We start from the raw sequence: 14,451 nt of genomic DNA on the forward strand, positions 1-14,451 counted from the left end.
ACGAAAACATGTCAGATTTGTGTTCGTTAAGTGCGAGAGAGATAACCATTGTCTATATTTTTGATTGTATAAAATATACTAAAGCATTATTACTCATCATACCCGTTTTTATGTTAGTATATGTGCACTCGGTTTATTTTTAAATTTAGTTAGTTTTTTGACAATTCTTTCGCCGACAAGATGTCAGTATGGAATACGGAAATAACATTGCAATTAATCGAAGATCTACGTGAAAATCCTTGTTTATGGGATTCGAGTTCACCGTTATTTAGATTTCGTAGTAAGAAAAGTGAAATTTATAAGGAAATATCCAAAAAGTATTCTGTTAGCCCATTTGAAGTGGAGAAAAAGCTGCAAGGTCTTAAATGTCAATTTCGAAGAGAACACAAGAAAATAAGAGACTCCCATAAAAACACTAGGCCTAAATGCAATTGGTTTGGATATACACCCTTGTTGTTTCTGTCAAGTCAAATAGATGATGGAGTCGAAAAAAGTGGCTGTGACACGACCGATATTGAAATTGAATCAGATGTGAGTTCATAAAAACATAGTTTTTCATATTTATTTACGGGTTGTTCAAAAAAACAGGACATTCAAAGAATTTTATTGAAAATTAATTCTTTAATAAATTTACAGATGTTATATGATTCGATGGAACCTGATGATGACGATGATGAACATCCTGAAGATAAAAGTGAAGTGGAAGACCGCTCTTTAACAAACAAATCAATTGGGAAATTTGAACTTGAACCAACTAACGAACTTGCCAAAGACACTTTGCATTGTATGAAACAGCTGATAGATGTCGTTACTAAACGTGATGAATTTTCAGTTTATGGTGATTATATTGCCGATAAATTGCGAAGTAGTGGTAAAAGCAAAATGGAAATTCACATTGCACAGCATCATATGGAAAATGTTGCATTCAATTTAATTATGGGTGTTTACGGTCGAGGAGCGACAGGTGGACATGATCTAGAGGCCGACGACGACGTTGTAAATGCACCAGCGTCGATAGTTTCTAATGTAGTTGTTAAAGAGGAATAAATGTAAATTTTGTATAAATTAATATATTTTTTAATTATAATAAATATTGTATTTTTGAGAAAATTATGTGCGTTTCAATTTTATGATTTATTATTTTTATAAATGTTGGTGATTTGTAACAGAAGCATCTGCAGGTTTGGGGCTTTATTTAAAATATTGACGTAAAATATAAAACAACCTATTGTTAAGCGTTAAGAAATTTAATAGATAATAATTTTCTAAATATTTAGTTATTTACAAATTTAAACTTCTTTCGTTTGCTTTTTATTTAAAACAATTCATCTACAATTTCTAATGACGGTTTTTGAAAATCTTAAATTTTAGCAGGTTGTTCGGTACCCTAACCAATTGCACCTAAAAACCGAACTGAACTAAGATTTGAAAACCCAATATGTGAATAGATTTCTCGACTTGTGTACCTTTTTATTTATTTATTTGTAAAAATAATGAATCATATTAAATAGTTTAATACAAATAATATTTAAATAATATTTTTAATTGTGTGTTTATGTTTTTATTTTCTATCTTTTTAGGTAAGTTAATTGGATTCATACAGACTTGATTCTTCCTGACCTATTTCAAAAGTCCAAATCGTGTTGCAAGGACGCGGTAAGATGGATTAAACGATTTATACAAAAAAATTGTAATATTAGTATTTGTTCCATGTAAAGGGTTCTTCATTTTCAGTTTTGAAAAAAAATCTAAAAAAGAGGCTAAAATGTAACCCACACTGATAACTTTCCATCCGTATTCGTCAGTCAAATTTTTCTAAAAGCTAAATAAAATATTAATAACAACTTTTTGTGTAAAATACAAACATTTGAAGTCAATAGGCGTATTTTATTGGTAAATTATAGCTAGTGCAGTAATGGAAAGTAAGAGCAGTAATGGAAAGTGTGAATAAAACATATGTTCACTATTATCTTATTTTAATTCTCCATGTACACTCTGGTCCAGTCAGAATAGGGTTGAGTATGAATTGAAAGATTGAAATGACTTATGTCAGTGCCTGTCCACATTAAATTCGTAATGTAAGGTGCAAGCCGTGAGACAGGTAGATTATATGTGAGTGAAAAAAAAGAGATGGGTAGATTACAGCCCAAATGCAAACAAAATTCTTGGATTCAAGTTGAAAGATTTTGTATTGTATGAGTGAAAGATCGATAGATTTCAAGGGTGTGAGAAAGAGACTCAACGAACATAATAAAACCCAGCATTAAAAATCTAATGTAGACAGGCACTAAAAGCCAAAAGAGGGGGGTGTGAGGGGAGATTTTGTCCTTCCCCGAAAGCCCGTCTTGCCTACAAGCTCCCAGTTGCTGGCAACTCAGTTTTCCTGTGTGAAAGGGGACAAATCAACGCCAAACATTCAGCGCCACAGTTAAACTTTCTCTTCTCAAAATATATTTACACTGCGATAACTGAAGGGCGAATCATTCACAATGATAACAAAAATGACAAATAAACAATGCCGCATCGGCGAATGTGCCACTTTCACATTGGTTTGAGAGAGCCTTTACCCCCAACCAATGGCAAAAGTGTTGTTTTCGCATCAAATGTTTCGCTTTGGTTTTTGGGCGAGTCCTAACACACATCATACGTCAATAAATTTAGAGTTAGCACTGTGATTATTGATGGTTTTTGGGGTGATGTCAAGTAGTCAACGCATTGAATATTTACGTTGACAGTCTAACCGTAGATTAATATTTCAAGCCAATTTATTTTTAATGTAGTGAAAACAGAGCACAACAAAAATACGAACGCATCCCCAAATAATAAAATCCTACCAACCTTTAAGTAAAAAAATATTTCTGGAACTGGATGAAGTGTCATTCTATTCCAAGCATTTCAAAACTTTATCTGAACTATTTATATGCACTATTTTGACTTATCCGCACTTTTTCTTTGTTGTTGTTTAGAGTGTAAGATTTTGCTGCGCTGCGTATAAATTTACCAATAAAAACGCCTAATATCTCTCATAATACTTGAGTTGGAAACCATTTCTTATCAGTTTTTTGTGTTTGAAGGTTTTTGTGTTTTGTTTGTAAAAAAAATGTCACTGGATCTAAAAAAAAAATAACTAAAAGTTAGCAAGAATATTTCGCATGTGATAAAAAAAGTTTGATTGAATTTTTCTCAGACTATATATGTTAACAACAAACGTTGCATAAAATTATTTTGAACTCAAAAGCTTCATTAATGCTCGATATATTAAAATCTAACATCAGTTTTTACCTATTTTGTGTAATTCTTATTTTTTTTTAAATATTGACAGTTGGATTTTTCTGGAAAAATGTATGAATTAATAAAAATAATATTATTAACTTTCTATAGGAAGTTATTGTAATCGGTCCTATTTGTCAAATTGAAAATTTTGACATTTCTCGACGTTGCAAGGTCTCTAGAGTCGAAATAAAAGATTTTTAGAAAGATGTCTGTGTGTGTGTGTATCGAGATATCGACTTTAAATACATTTTTTTATACAGATAATAATGCAGAAAGATGCAAAAAGGACGCTCAAAAGAAATGAGTGGGTTTTTTTTTACCATAGCAATTTGAAAAAAGGTGTACATTTTAGTTCACCCTAAATACAGTACTGTGCAAAACTTTTGCAAATATAACCGCCATTCAAAAATTCGAACATTCTTATATATTAAAGTTGTTCCAATCAAATTATTTGTATTGCTCTAGACTTTTTTATGTGTCACCTTATTGTTCATAATCTTAAAGCACAGGCAAATTCTTCTAATGCACTGCTTTTACAAAAACAATAATGATTCCAGCTGTGCAAAACATTTGCAACTAGTGGCCAATTCTCTTTTCGGCTCATTTTAATAAAGGTTAATCTGATTTATTTTGAAATTGGTAATAAATACGTGTAATTTGATTTGTTTAGTTAGTTTTAGCCCGGACTTTGATCGATAAAACGGTTTTTTAAGATAAATTCTTTTTAAATTGAAAAAAAAAAAGATTTTGTTTTAAAAATCGCGGGAAAAAAATATTATAAAAAATAAAATCCAGAAATTTGAGTGCTTTAAAAATTAAAACATCACAAAAAGAAATTTCAAAGAAATATCCCATTCAAAAATCAACTTTTCGTAGAATCATCAAAAGTGGAAAGGTTTTATGCCAGTAAAAGATGATTGAAGATGAAATATTTGACAGTTGAATTGTTTTTTCTTGAACACCGATTATTTTTAATAAATATGGTTTAAAATCATGAAAATGAAAATATAAATAACTAGCATAGTAATGTTTTGGGCTCACCAGAAGATGACCATTATACCTTGTCTTGACGCATATTTTCTCGAATGAATCGAGACTCCATATAATCCGAGCTATATGGTTCGAAATTGTACTTAGGTTACCCATCAACTAACAGACGCCGCACACTGCAGGTCGGATTGCATTGTTTTCAAATAGCAAAAGAGCCATTTATGGTTAAAAAAAAGGGAAAGCTCGTTTGGCTTTTCCAAAAACTCATCTCAATTAGAGTCCCAAAAAATGGGGAACGGTCTTATTTTCTGACGAATCAAAGTATATAATATGCACGGATCGGGTAGAAACAACATGTCAGAAGGCCAAGGGGTGAGAGGCTAAATCTATAATACACAATTTTGGTCTTGGGCTGCTTCTTTGGCCAAGGAATCGGGCTAATTCGACAAGGTGACGGCATAGTGAAGTCTGGGAAATGGACGTCCCAACACGACAATGATCCCAAACACAAGTCGAGGTTGACCACAAAATGGATTGCAGAAAAAAATATTGAGGTTTTACCATGGTCCCCAGACCTAGACTCAATAGAGAACCTGTGGAAAATTGTGAAGAGAAGAATTTGAAATTTCGCTGGAATTCAAAGGCAGTGGAATGATATCCAAAAACGTTTATTAAAAACCCTATTGCTTCAATGCCCAAAAGATATATAACCGTTATAAAAAATAAAGGGTATGCAATAAAATATTAACATTTCCTTGCCTTGAAATAAGAAAACAGTTTGAAATTTAGTTGTTAAATCTACGTTGCAAATGTTTTGCACAGCAATTTGACCAACTATGAAAGTATTTAGTTATTTATTTTATGTTTAGGTGAAGAGTGTTAATTTTTTACCAACAATTATAACGTAATATCAAAAGAGTTTAGAAAACTAAAGAAAGAATTTTGCTGTTTGATTTTCTAAACGATTGTTTTTTTAAAAAGAAAAATGTTTTAGGTTCTAGTTGCAAATGTTTTGCACAGTACTGTATTTATCTTACGAACCAATAACGCCATGGACTTGAATTAAATTTTATATTATACATTGTAACGTGATACCAAAGAAATATATTTTTGGAAAAAAAATCTAACCTACGGTTTTTTTTTTGTATAAATAAAAAAAACTGAAAAACAAATATTTGTCACCTCGAAAATTTAACGAAAAATTTAAAATAATTGTGTGCAATGAAAAATAACGTTTTTAACATCTGGTAAAATTTGGAGAAAAATCAAATTGAACGTTTTTTTTTTGTCAACAAAACAAAACTTATAAAAATTGGTAAAAAAACTAATTTGACCTTTTTAAAAATATTATTATGAACATTCAGTTAAAATTAGAGACAAAATAAATTGATAGTTATTTTGTTACAAAAAATAAGAACCTACACAAAACATTACTAAAAGTTGGTAAAAATTGAGGATTAAGTCATTTTCGACTCAAATATCTAATCAAAAATTTAAGATTAAGTCTTTAAACTAATTTAATTTTATGAAAAATATTGTTTTCAAATTTTGAGAAAAATGGAATTGGCAGTGTTTTTTTTTACAAAAAATAAAAACCTAAAAAAAAAAACTAAACTTTGGTAAACTTTTGAATCAAATATGTTTTCAAAATGTAAAAATATTGGCTTCAAACTATTTTTATCTCACACAAAATAATGGTTTTGACATTCAATACATTTTTTATAAAAATGCAACATTAACGAAAACTTACTGTTGCTGTAAGCATAGCGATTTATCAATTGTTCTACTTACTTCCAAAAATAAAAAGTCTTCGGATAATTCCACCAATAAAAAAAGCGACGACGACGGTGGAGCGGATTCCAAAAAAAAAGCACGCAAGAAGAAAAAAAAAACAAACGAAGTTAAACTTTTCGTTAAGGTGGTCAGTGCTTGAATGCCCCGATACTTCTTTTATTTTATTCTTCCTCTTTCTTGTTTTTTTAGTTTTAGTACATTTTTTGTTATATTAAAAGATGGCCGATGATTTTTAGCGGCGGCAAATTTGAAAGTTTAATTTTAGTACATCTTTAGGATCTTCACATTTTAAGCTATACTCGCAATGATTTTTTTATTTACATTTTAGAATGTTATTGTTTAATTCAAGTTAAGACTTAATTACTTAATATCAAATTGAAAATATATTTAGTTTTATACCAAAAGTTAATTTAGTTATAGATTTTAAGTGAATTCAAAAAATTAATTTAAAAAATTCAATAATATATTTATGAACTGCTTTTGCTTCAACACTTACAAACCTTTAAGCAAGAAAATCAACAGACGGGATGGGAAGTTATCAGTGTGGGTCGCATGCCAGCCTCTTTTTATAATTTCAGTTAGAACGCAATCTTCAATTATTGAAAACATATTCGAGTCGAAAATCAATATTTTCCAACTTTTAGTAGTAATTCTTAAAATTTTATTTTGACTGAAATATCTTAGAAATAAAGGACAATACTGTCCTCAAAGTTGTTTTATCCTGTAGAAACTTAACTTAAAAAACTTAAACTTAATTTTTTAATTGCATACTTTTACAATTACTCTCCATAATAAAAATGATTTGGTACCAAAAATATCATTTGAAATTTTTTAATGTGCATCAATTGGAAGCCCAACGTTCAGCTTGCCTATGTATAAGCAGATCGCTTCGCACGACCCCATCCGCGGCACTAGACACATTACACTACCTAAACCCTCTTGACATATTTAGCAAACAAATAGCTGCAAGCTCTGCTATTCGCCTCAAAGCTTCGTCGCTGTGGACTTACTACAACAACCTTGTCCACTCCGTAATTCTTAGGTATTTAGAATCAATTCCAAAGCACAAAGACTACACCATCCCCCAACTGCAATTCGACAGAAATTTCCAGATTTCTATACCTCCCAGATCTTTCTGGGAGGGTAGGACATTCCTGGAAGATGGGTCGATCCATTTTAATACAGATGGTTCAAAAAGAAAAGAAGGGGTTTGTGGAGGTGTGTACTCTCAACGACTCAAATTAAGTCTCTCAATCCGCCTTCCCAATCATTGTAGCGTGTTCCAGGCGGAACTTTTGGCGATAAAAGAAGTCTTGTCCTGGCTTAAATTATATGCAGATCGCATATAAGCTCGATAATAGGTGTCATAACCGGATACTGTATAATGAAGCTGTATGGACGAGGAAGAGGGGAAAACAATACTTCATCTTCTTTGTACATGCCCTGCTCTGACTCAAAAACGCAAGAATTACCTAGAAGAATTCTTCTTTAACGATCTAAACGATCTAAATCATATCGGAATAATCAGCCTCTCACGTTTCGTAAGGGTCTCAAACTGGTTCCATTGAGCTTAGGAGCAAGCCTCAAGATTCATGTGGTAACACAATGGGCCAATAAACTGGCCTTAGTGTGTTCGTTTCCATCTTGGACAGCCACTTTAACCTAACCTAACCTATCAATCGGAAGTTATCAGTGTGGGTCGTTTTCCAGCCTTTTTTCTTTTTATCTTCTGTTTGACACATAACGGGTATTCTCTACAGCATGTTTCTTTAAAAATTTGTCAAACATGTCATACAAAAAAAAAACTAATTAGAAAAAAGTCAGTTATTGACTACTTTTAAACCTTAAACCCAAATTAATCAACACCATAAATCTATAACTGAAGTACCTATGTATGCATATTTATATAAATCTGACAGTTGCGGGTCACGATCTACTTTCTAAATGTATTCGTATAAATAGGGGTGACGAAATTTTGTCGCCCTAATTTAGCTAACACAATAAAATAGCCTTCGCGCAACCTGCCCTATTGTTTTGATATTAAGTGACACCAACAACAACTGTCACATCGCAAAGGGTGTAACAATTTAAATAATAATTTTTATTAAAATCTGACAGATGCCATCGTAGAACCACAACAAAAAAAATACAAAATGGCAGCCAACCATCATTGAGTTTTCTCAAATTTGAAATTAATACTCAGGGTCGAAATGAGTTGAGTTATAATTTAGAAGAGGCTCTTTTTTTGTTGTTGTTTTTACTACACAGCTTAGAGTTGCGTTTTTATGTTGTGTGGTTCTTGCACTTTCCTCTTCTTCGAGCATAGTATGTCAAATACCTACACATATACATATACGTGCGTACATATATATCATCATATCCATTTGCAGTGCAATGTTGAGTTTGCCATTTTATATTTATTACAATAATCTCTTTTCATTTCAATCTCTTCATCTGCATCGAGCAAAAAAGAAGAAACAAAAAAAAACAAAACAGAAGAAAATGAAATAAAAAAGACACGCGAGCTGAAGGAAACCCCTTCGCGCATTCACTCCCCCCCTCTCCGCCTACCCCCTCCGCAACCTCTTTCGGTTTTGGCGGAGATTGTGGGATACCGAAAAACAAGACCAAAAAAGAAAAGAACCAAGAAAATATGATTTTTTCCCGTTCCTTTATGTATACGTGTGTATTTGTGTATTCGGTTGCACATTAATAAAATGCAAAATGCAGTCCGCCCACCTGCCTCCGTCCGTCCACCCAGAAATTCATCGCACCATCGACCACCACCGCCTCTCTCTCTTGCGTTGTTGCGTAGAATGTGTGCTGTGCATTGTGCACCTATAAGCTTTAACTAGGGCGAACGAAGGCAGGGGTGCTACTCATTCTGCTCCACATGAGCCCAGCTGGTATGGGAATAAGATGGGAATGGAAACTCCAGGGAGGTGCAAAGAAAAAAAAAAAAGAAAAATTCTAGAATAGTGTACACATTTAGATGCAGCAGCAACCAATTTGATTAGGGGGAGAGTGTTAGGGGGATGTGGATGTGGCGGAATAAGAAGAGGAGCAAAGCAGTGAGTGAGCTGAGCTGAGCTGGGCTGAGTACCATCATCGTGATGGTTCGTTTCGTCGTGAATGGCATGGGCATGTTGGGTTGTTGTTAGAATTTAGGCAAGGAGCAACAAGAGCCAGAAACGGAGACGAACTGGCAACTGGGTACTGGGATAGGGGAGCATAGCACCCAAACAGGCGAATGAGAAGGTCGAACATTTTTCGCATTTCCTCTCTTTTGTATTTTCTATGCCAAGTGTGCTCGTGCTGGAGCTAAAGCTGACGCTGCTGCTGCTGGTGCTGCTTCTGCTGCTATTGCTGCCTATGGTGAGTGTGTGTGTTGACGATGTGATTAGGACAGGACATGCTATACAGCTGTATATGTAGGTACACACAGTTCAATATCTCGAACTTTGGGATTGAACTTTAGAGATCTAAAGCGCACTCACACCCAAACCGTCGCAGTGGGCAGCCAGTCATCCAGTCATCCAGCCAGCTATCAGATAGCAAGCCAGGCAGCAGGCATAAGCGGCAACAGCAGCATAGTTCTCTTCGTCTTCGGTGTTGTGTCGCGATGCGATGGTGACGCGGCGTTTTGTCCAGCAAAACCGTAGATTAATATATAAGCCAATCTCTTAGCCGTGTTTATTCCATTATTCTATTTCCAAGAAACTCTGAGTTTTTGCAAATTAAGAAGACAAGGAATGGATTTGGATTCCTCCATTGTGGCAGCAACTGATGGCAAAGGCATAACATTCGAGAGATGTAGGTGAAGTCGATGTCGGGGGCAGGTGCAGGGACAGGGGCAAGTGGCAAGTGGTAGTGGTGGTGGTGAAGGTGGTGGTGGCAGTGTGGTGCGGTGCGGTGTGGTGTTGGTGGTGGTGATGGTGGTGGCATTAAATAAAACAACAGATAAAAGTATCTGTGTGAAAAAAAAGAGTAGCTGTAGGAGGAAAAATGTATCTTTTTCTTGTTGTCGCACTGTTGCCTACCCCAAAAGTATATAATATACTTTTTCTACATACACACAATTTATTATTTAATTTTTTCCTTGGTTGATTTTTTTTTTCTCTTGTATTTTATTTTATTTTACTTATTTTTTTCTTTTTGTTTGTGTTTTTTTTATGTCGTTCCTTCGGGTTTGTTTTTCTTTTTCTTTTTCTTTTTGATTTTTTTTTTGTTTTTGTTGCTTTTTTCGGCGGCGACGACGACAACGACGACGATGATGATGGCAGCCAATAGCGTTGTTGAATGTGTTAGTGCTACTTGGATAACTGTTTGACTCGGTTCGGCAGTCAGCGGGTTTCCGATGTGGTTTTGGTTTGTTTTCTTCTTTCAAATCTCTCACATACAATTATAGAATTCTTTCGAGTATTTAGAAAAAAAATATCTATACTCTTGGACAATGTGAGGAAAGGAATTAAAAACAACAACAACAAAAATATTTAAAAACTACCAACCTACCTACCTAAACCTACTTAACAACACTTTGTAATATATTGTTTTTTTTTTTGTATTATTGTGAAGTGTTTTTTTGTCACCCTCTGCCACCCCCCACTTCTCCACAAGCCCGACCCTCAAATCAATTTATAATATTTTCAAAATCAAAAAACAGAAAAAAATAATAATAAAACAACAACAAGAAGAAAAATAAAACTGATCAGGGCTAAACTGCATTTTATATATCGAATCAAATCAAATCGAATCGAATCCAATCGAATTGAATATCCCCCATGTACCTAACATAGTTAATTTTGACGTATTTTGTATCTATTGGGTTGGGGTTATTGAGATGCAAAGTGAAGTGTTAGTGCAAAGTGCAAGTGCCTCGCGGTTTCACTTAAATCTGTTGCCAGTGCTGCGATTACACTTATAAGATACTTGATGAAGTTATTTTTGTGATTGAAATACACCACAACACAAGGCAAAAATAATTAGAAGGAAACAGCTTTTTTGTTCTCTTTGTTGGTGGATTAAAGTGATTTATCGATTCGTAAAAAATTCAGATTTTAATTTTATTTTTGTTTTCCTCAAATTCTGTCGGAGAGAAATGTGCAGTGAGTTGCAAAACTATTATGCAAATGGGTCACCTGACGAGCAATTTTACTACTACTATCAATATGTGAGTGAAATATGACAATATAAAAAAACAAAAAGAAAAACTACAAAATTTATATTTTAATTAAGATTTTGTTTGTTGTCCTATGAATTATTAAAATTTAATTTTTAGATGAAAAAGTAAGTAATTTATTTAGTGTTTGGGGACGGAAATCAAGTATGTCTGCTCTTATGTAGGTTTTTTTTTTTTTTTGAAAAAGTGGAATTTTCTTGTTTATGTTTCTTGTTCAACATTTTTGAATCTAGTTAAGCGAGTTAATTGTTTTTATTTTGTTTCGTTTTAGTGATTGCAAATTTCGTTTGCTTATTTTACCCTAGTTTGTGCACTTTCTTTTTCTAATTTTCTTTTCTTTTACTTGATTACTTTTAGTGTATTTTTGAATAGATACATATGCACACCATAGTTGGGTATATACATATGTACCTATGATATAAAATAAAAGTGGACAGTAATGGGGTCGAATAATATTTTTCTTTTTTTTTAATTACTTTTACTTACTTACCAACATTTTTACAGAGATGATTTCTCATCATCAAATAAAATTATCAATGCAATAAGATGTATGGTGTAACTATAAGAATTGGCAGATTTATACAAAAATAATTTCGACACAATTACATAATGTTCAAAATTATTTTAATCATTAAAATTGTTAATCAACTTGAGAATTTTTCCTTTGAATTTTGTTTGTTTTATCACCAGAATCACCAGAATTCAAAATTACACAATTTTTTGTTCTGTTCTGTTCATTTTCTTTTTTTTAAACGAAAATTCTCTTTTCCGTTAATCATTTTCAATCGGTTTTCTGAAATGTCAGTTAGAAATTTTGGGGAGAGTACGATAACTTTGGCGACAAAGTTTGATGACGGATTTGTATAGAACAGTTAAAAACAAGCATTTTTTACTATGGGAGAGGGGGGGGGGGTCTATATCCCTCCGTTTAGGCGGTAGGGGCAATTTAAAAAAATATGTACATTAAATGAAAAAAAAAAATTAAAAAATATGGGTAATACTTACACCTTATAACTTTTTTTAAAGCCAACATTTTTTTGTATTAGCTTGTTTTTAAATAAAGTCCAAACTACGCATTGTTTTTGAAAATAATAGTTTTAATGTCAATATTTGTGCAAAAAAAGTAAAAAAAAGGGTTAAAGTGTAATTTTTCAATACTTCAAAATTAATTACTACTGTTTTTATTTCAGAATTTATTGCTCTTATTTGTTTTTGATCAAAAACTAAAAACCTAGGTGATTTTATGTCTTTTAGTTTTTGAGAAAATTGAAAATTACAAAAACATAACAAACGTGCCAGGGACTATGTTAGAGTTAGAATTTGATTTGTAGTTAGATTTTGAAATACAAATTTGAGGTAAGCATGTTTTTATAATAAGTTTCTTTGTGTAAACCATTTTTAAGGGATAGAAATAGGCAATATGGTTACAAACAATACCAACTAAATGAGTGCAATAAATTGATTTAAGTAACTTTTTTTATTCCAGTATGGGAAAACCAAACACCCATTAGAAAAAAAATCGGTGAACGCTCCAAAATGCATGCTTCATGAACAAATAATGTTACCTTCTATCCTTATATATACGTAACTCATACATTTTTTTATTATTAGCAGCACTTTTATAAAACATACCCTTTAAACAATAGTAAGTTAACTTGAACTTTGGTAACTAAACATTTTTACGGAATGAATGAAAATTATATTTTGAGTTAAACTGTGGGAATTCACTTCAAAAAACTTCTTTACGTCAACAATAAACATTAGTGTCGATTATTTGATCTATTGAATGAGTTGTACATGAATTTAGAACGATTTTTTCACGTTTTCATTTTGTCATATATGTCAAAATTTTCATTTTATTTGTTCTGCATTTATTCAACAGGTTCGCTATAATCGTTCTGATTAGGTTTTTAAAACGTTGGTGTTCCTTTGATGCAAAGTTTTTTTTTTTTATAGCAAACACATATTGTATGCATCCATCAATCAAGAATGTTATGGATAAAGTATTTTTCTTTTTTTGAACTTAATATTTATTAATCAAAATGGAATTGAAGAATAGTTGCAAACTTAAATCATTAAAAACAAACTATAAATATACTTGGATTAGTTAAATTAATACAGATTTTGATAACTTGCAAACAAAAATATTTGGGCCGTTCATTAACGAAAATTTATTAGAATTCAATACCAAAAAATTGCGCTCGCACCCTTAATATGATGGTTCTTTGAACGCATCTTTGATACAATAATTTGAGGTTAATTATGAAATTTAAAGAATTTCGTAGTGATTACTCTAAATTAGTGAATTCATTAAAATAAAATGATGTTGAACATGCTTTTTTCAAGGCAAAAATGTACATTGGTTTGCTATCAACAAAATGACTGCAAAATTAAAGCTTATAACTGACTTTTTCATAGAAAAAAGTAAAAAAAAAACCTGAAAAAAAACTTATTAGCCTCCCCATTTTGTTTTTGCTTTGCAAAGTGGGGCAGCACTTTGGACTAATTGTCAAAATTACAAATACAACAGTGTAAACAAACGGGTTTGGGAGAGTGAAACGTACGAAATATTCCGATCTTGGTAAATGGAGAATTTTTGGTTGCAATATCAACTGGATTGGTCCAAAAAGCTCTCATATTCCTGGAAAAGCTGTTTCCAAAAGAGCTTTATAAGAAACTCCTGTAATTTTGTGAGAGACAAAAACCAACTCAAATGCGCCGTAGTATGAAATGGCCCCCATACCATTACTCCTCCTTTTCGATAAAAAAAGCATTCGTCTTTGCGGATGTCATGGAAATAAAAATTATACCCATCAGGACCATCTAGGTTGAACTTTTTCTCATCAGAAAACACCACATTTCTCCAATTTAAAACGTTCCCAATCTGAGTATCCCATTTCATGTGTAGACGCACGAATTCTAACCGAAGTTCCTTTCTTGCAGCGTTTGGTGTCGTTTTTTTTTAGCTTTTAGAATTTCAAGTGTAGAGCACTTAAAATAGCTCGACGAACCATTGATTTGCTGGCACTTACCCCCGCTAATTGTCTGATTTTCATTGTGGAGTGTGCTGAATTTGAGGCAATTCTTATTATTTTTCGGTTCTCGTTCGGTGTTAAGGCTGTTTTTGTCCTTCCTTTATTATTTTTCCGTAGTTAGCAGGATTTGATAAAAAATTTCGAACTGCTTTATCACTTCGTCCTATTTTACTGGCAATT

At 32.5% G+C, this 14,451-nt stretch overlaps 1 protein-coding gene across 4 annotated transcripts in view; it reads left to right on the forward strand.

Annotated features, from left to right (window-relative positions):
* Positions 1-14,451, forward strand: part of LOC129944690 (serine/threonine-protein kinase tousled-like 1-B) — a 251,720-nt gene that overhangs the window by 45,310 nt on the left and 191,959 nt on the right. Inside the window, exon 1 of one of the 4 annotated variants that reach the window (XM_056054302.1) lies at positions 11,056-11,227. The exons of the other annotated variants lie outside the window; for them this stretch is intronic. Within the exon in view, the coding sequence (XP_055910277.1) occupies positions 11,156-11,227 (72 nt within the window). The 5' untranslated portion in view covers positions 11,056-11,155. Of the gene's footprint in view, positions 1-11,055; positions 11,228-14,451 lie in introns of those variants that run through there. 4 annotated transcript variants of the gene reach the window in all.

Source organism: Eupeodes corollae, chromosome 2, assembly GCF_945859685.1.
Source record: "Eupeodes corollae chromosome 2, idEupCoro1.1, whole genome shotgun sequence".
NCBI lineage: Eukaryota > Metazoa > Arthropoda > Insecta > Diptera > Syrphidae > Eupeodes > Eupeodes corollae.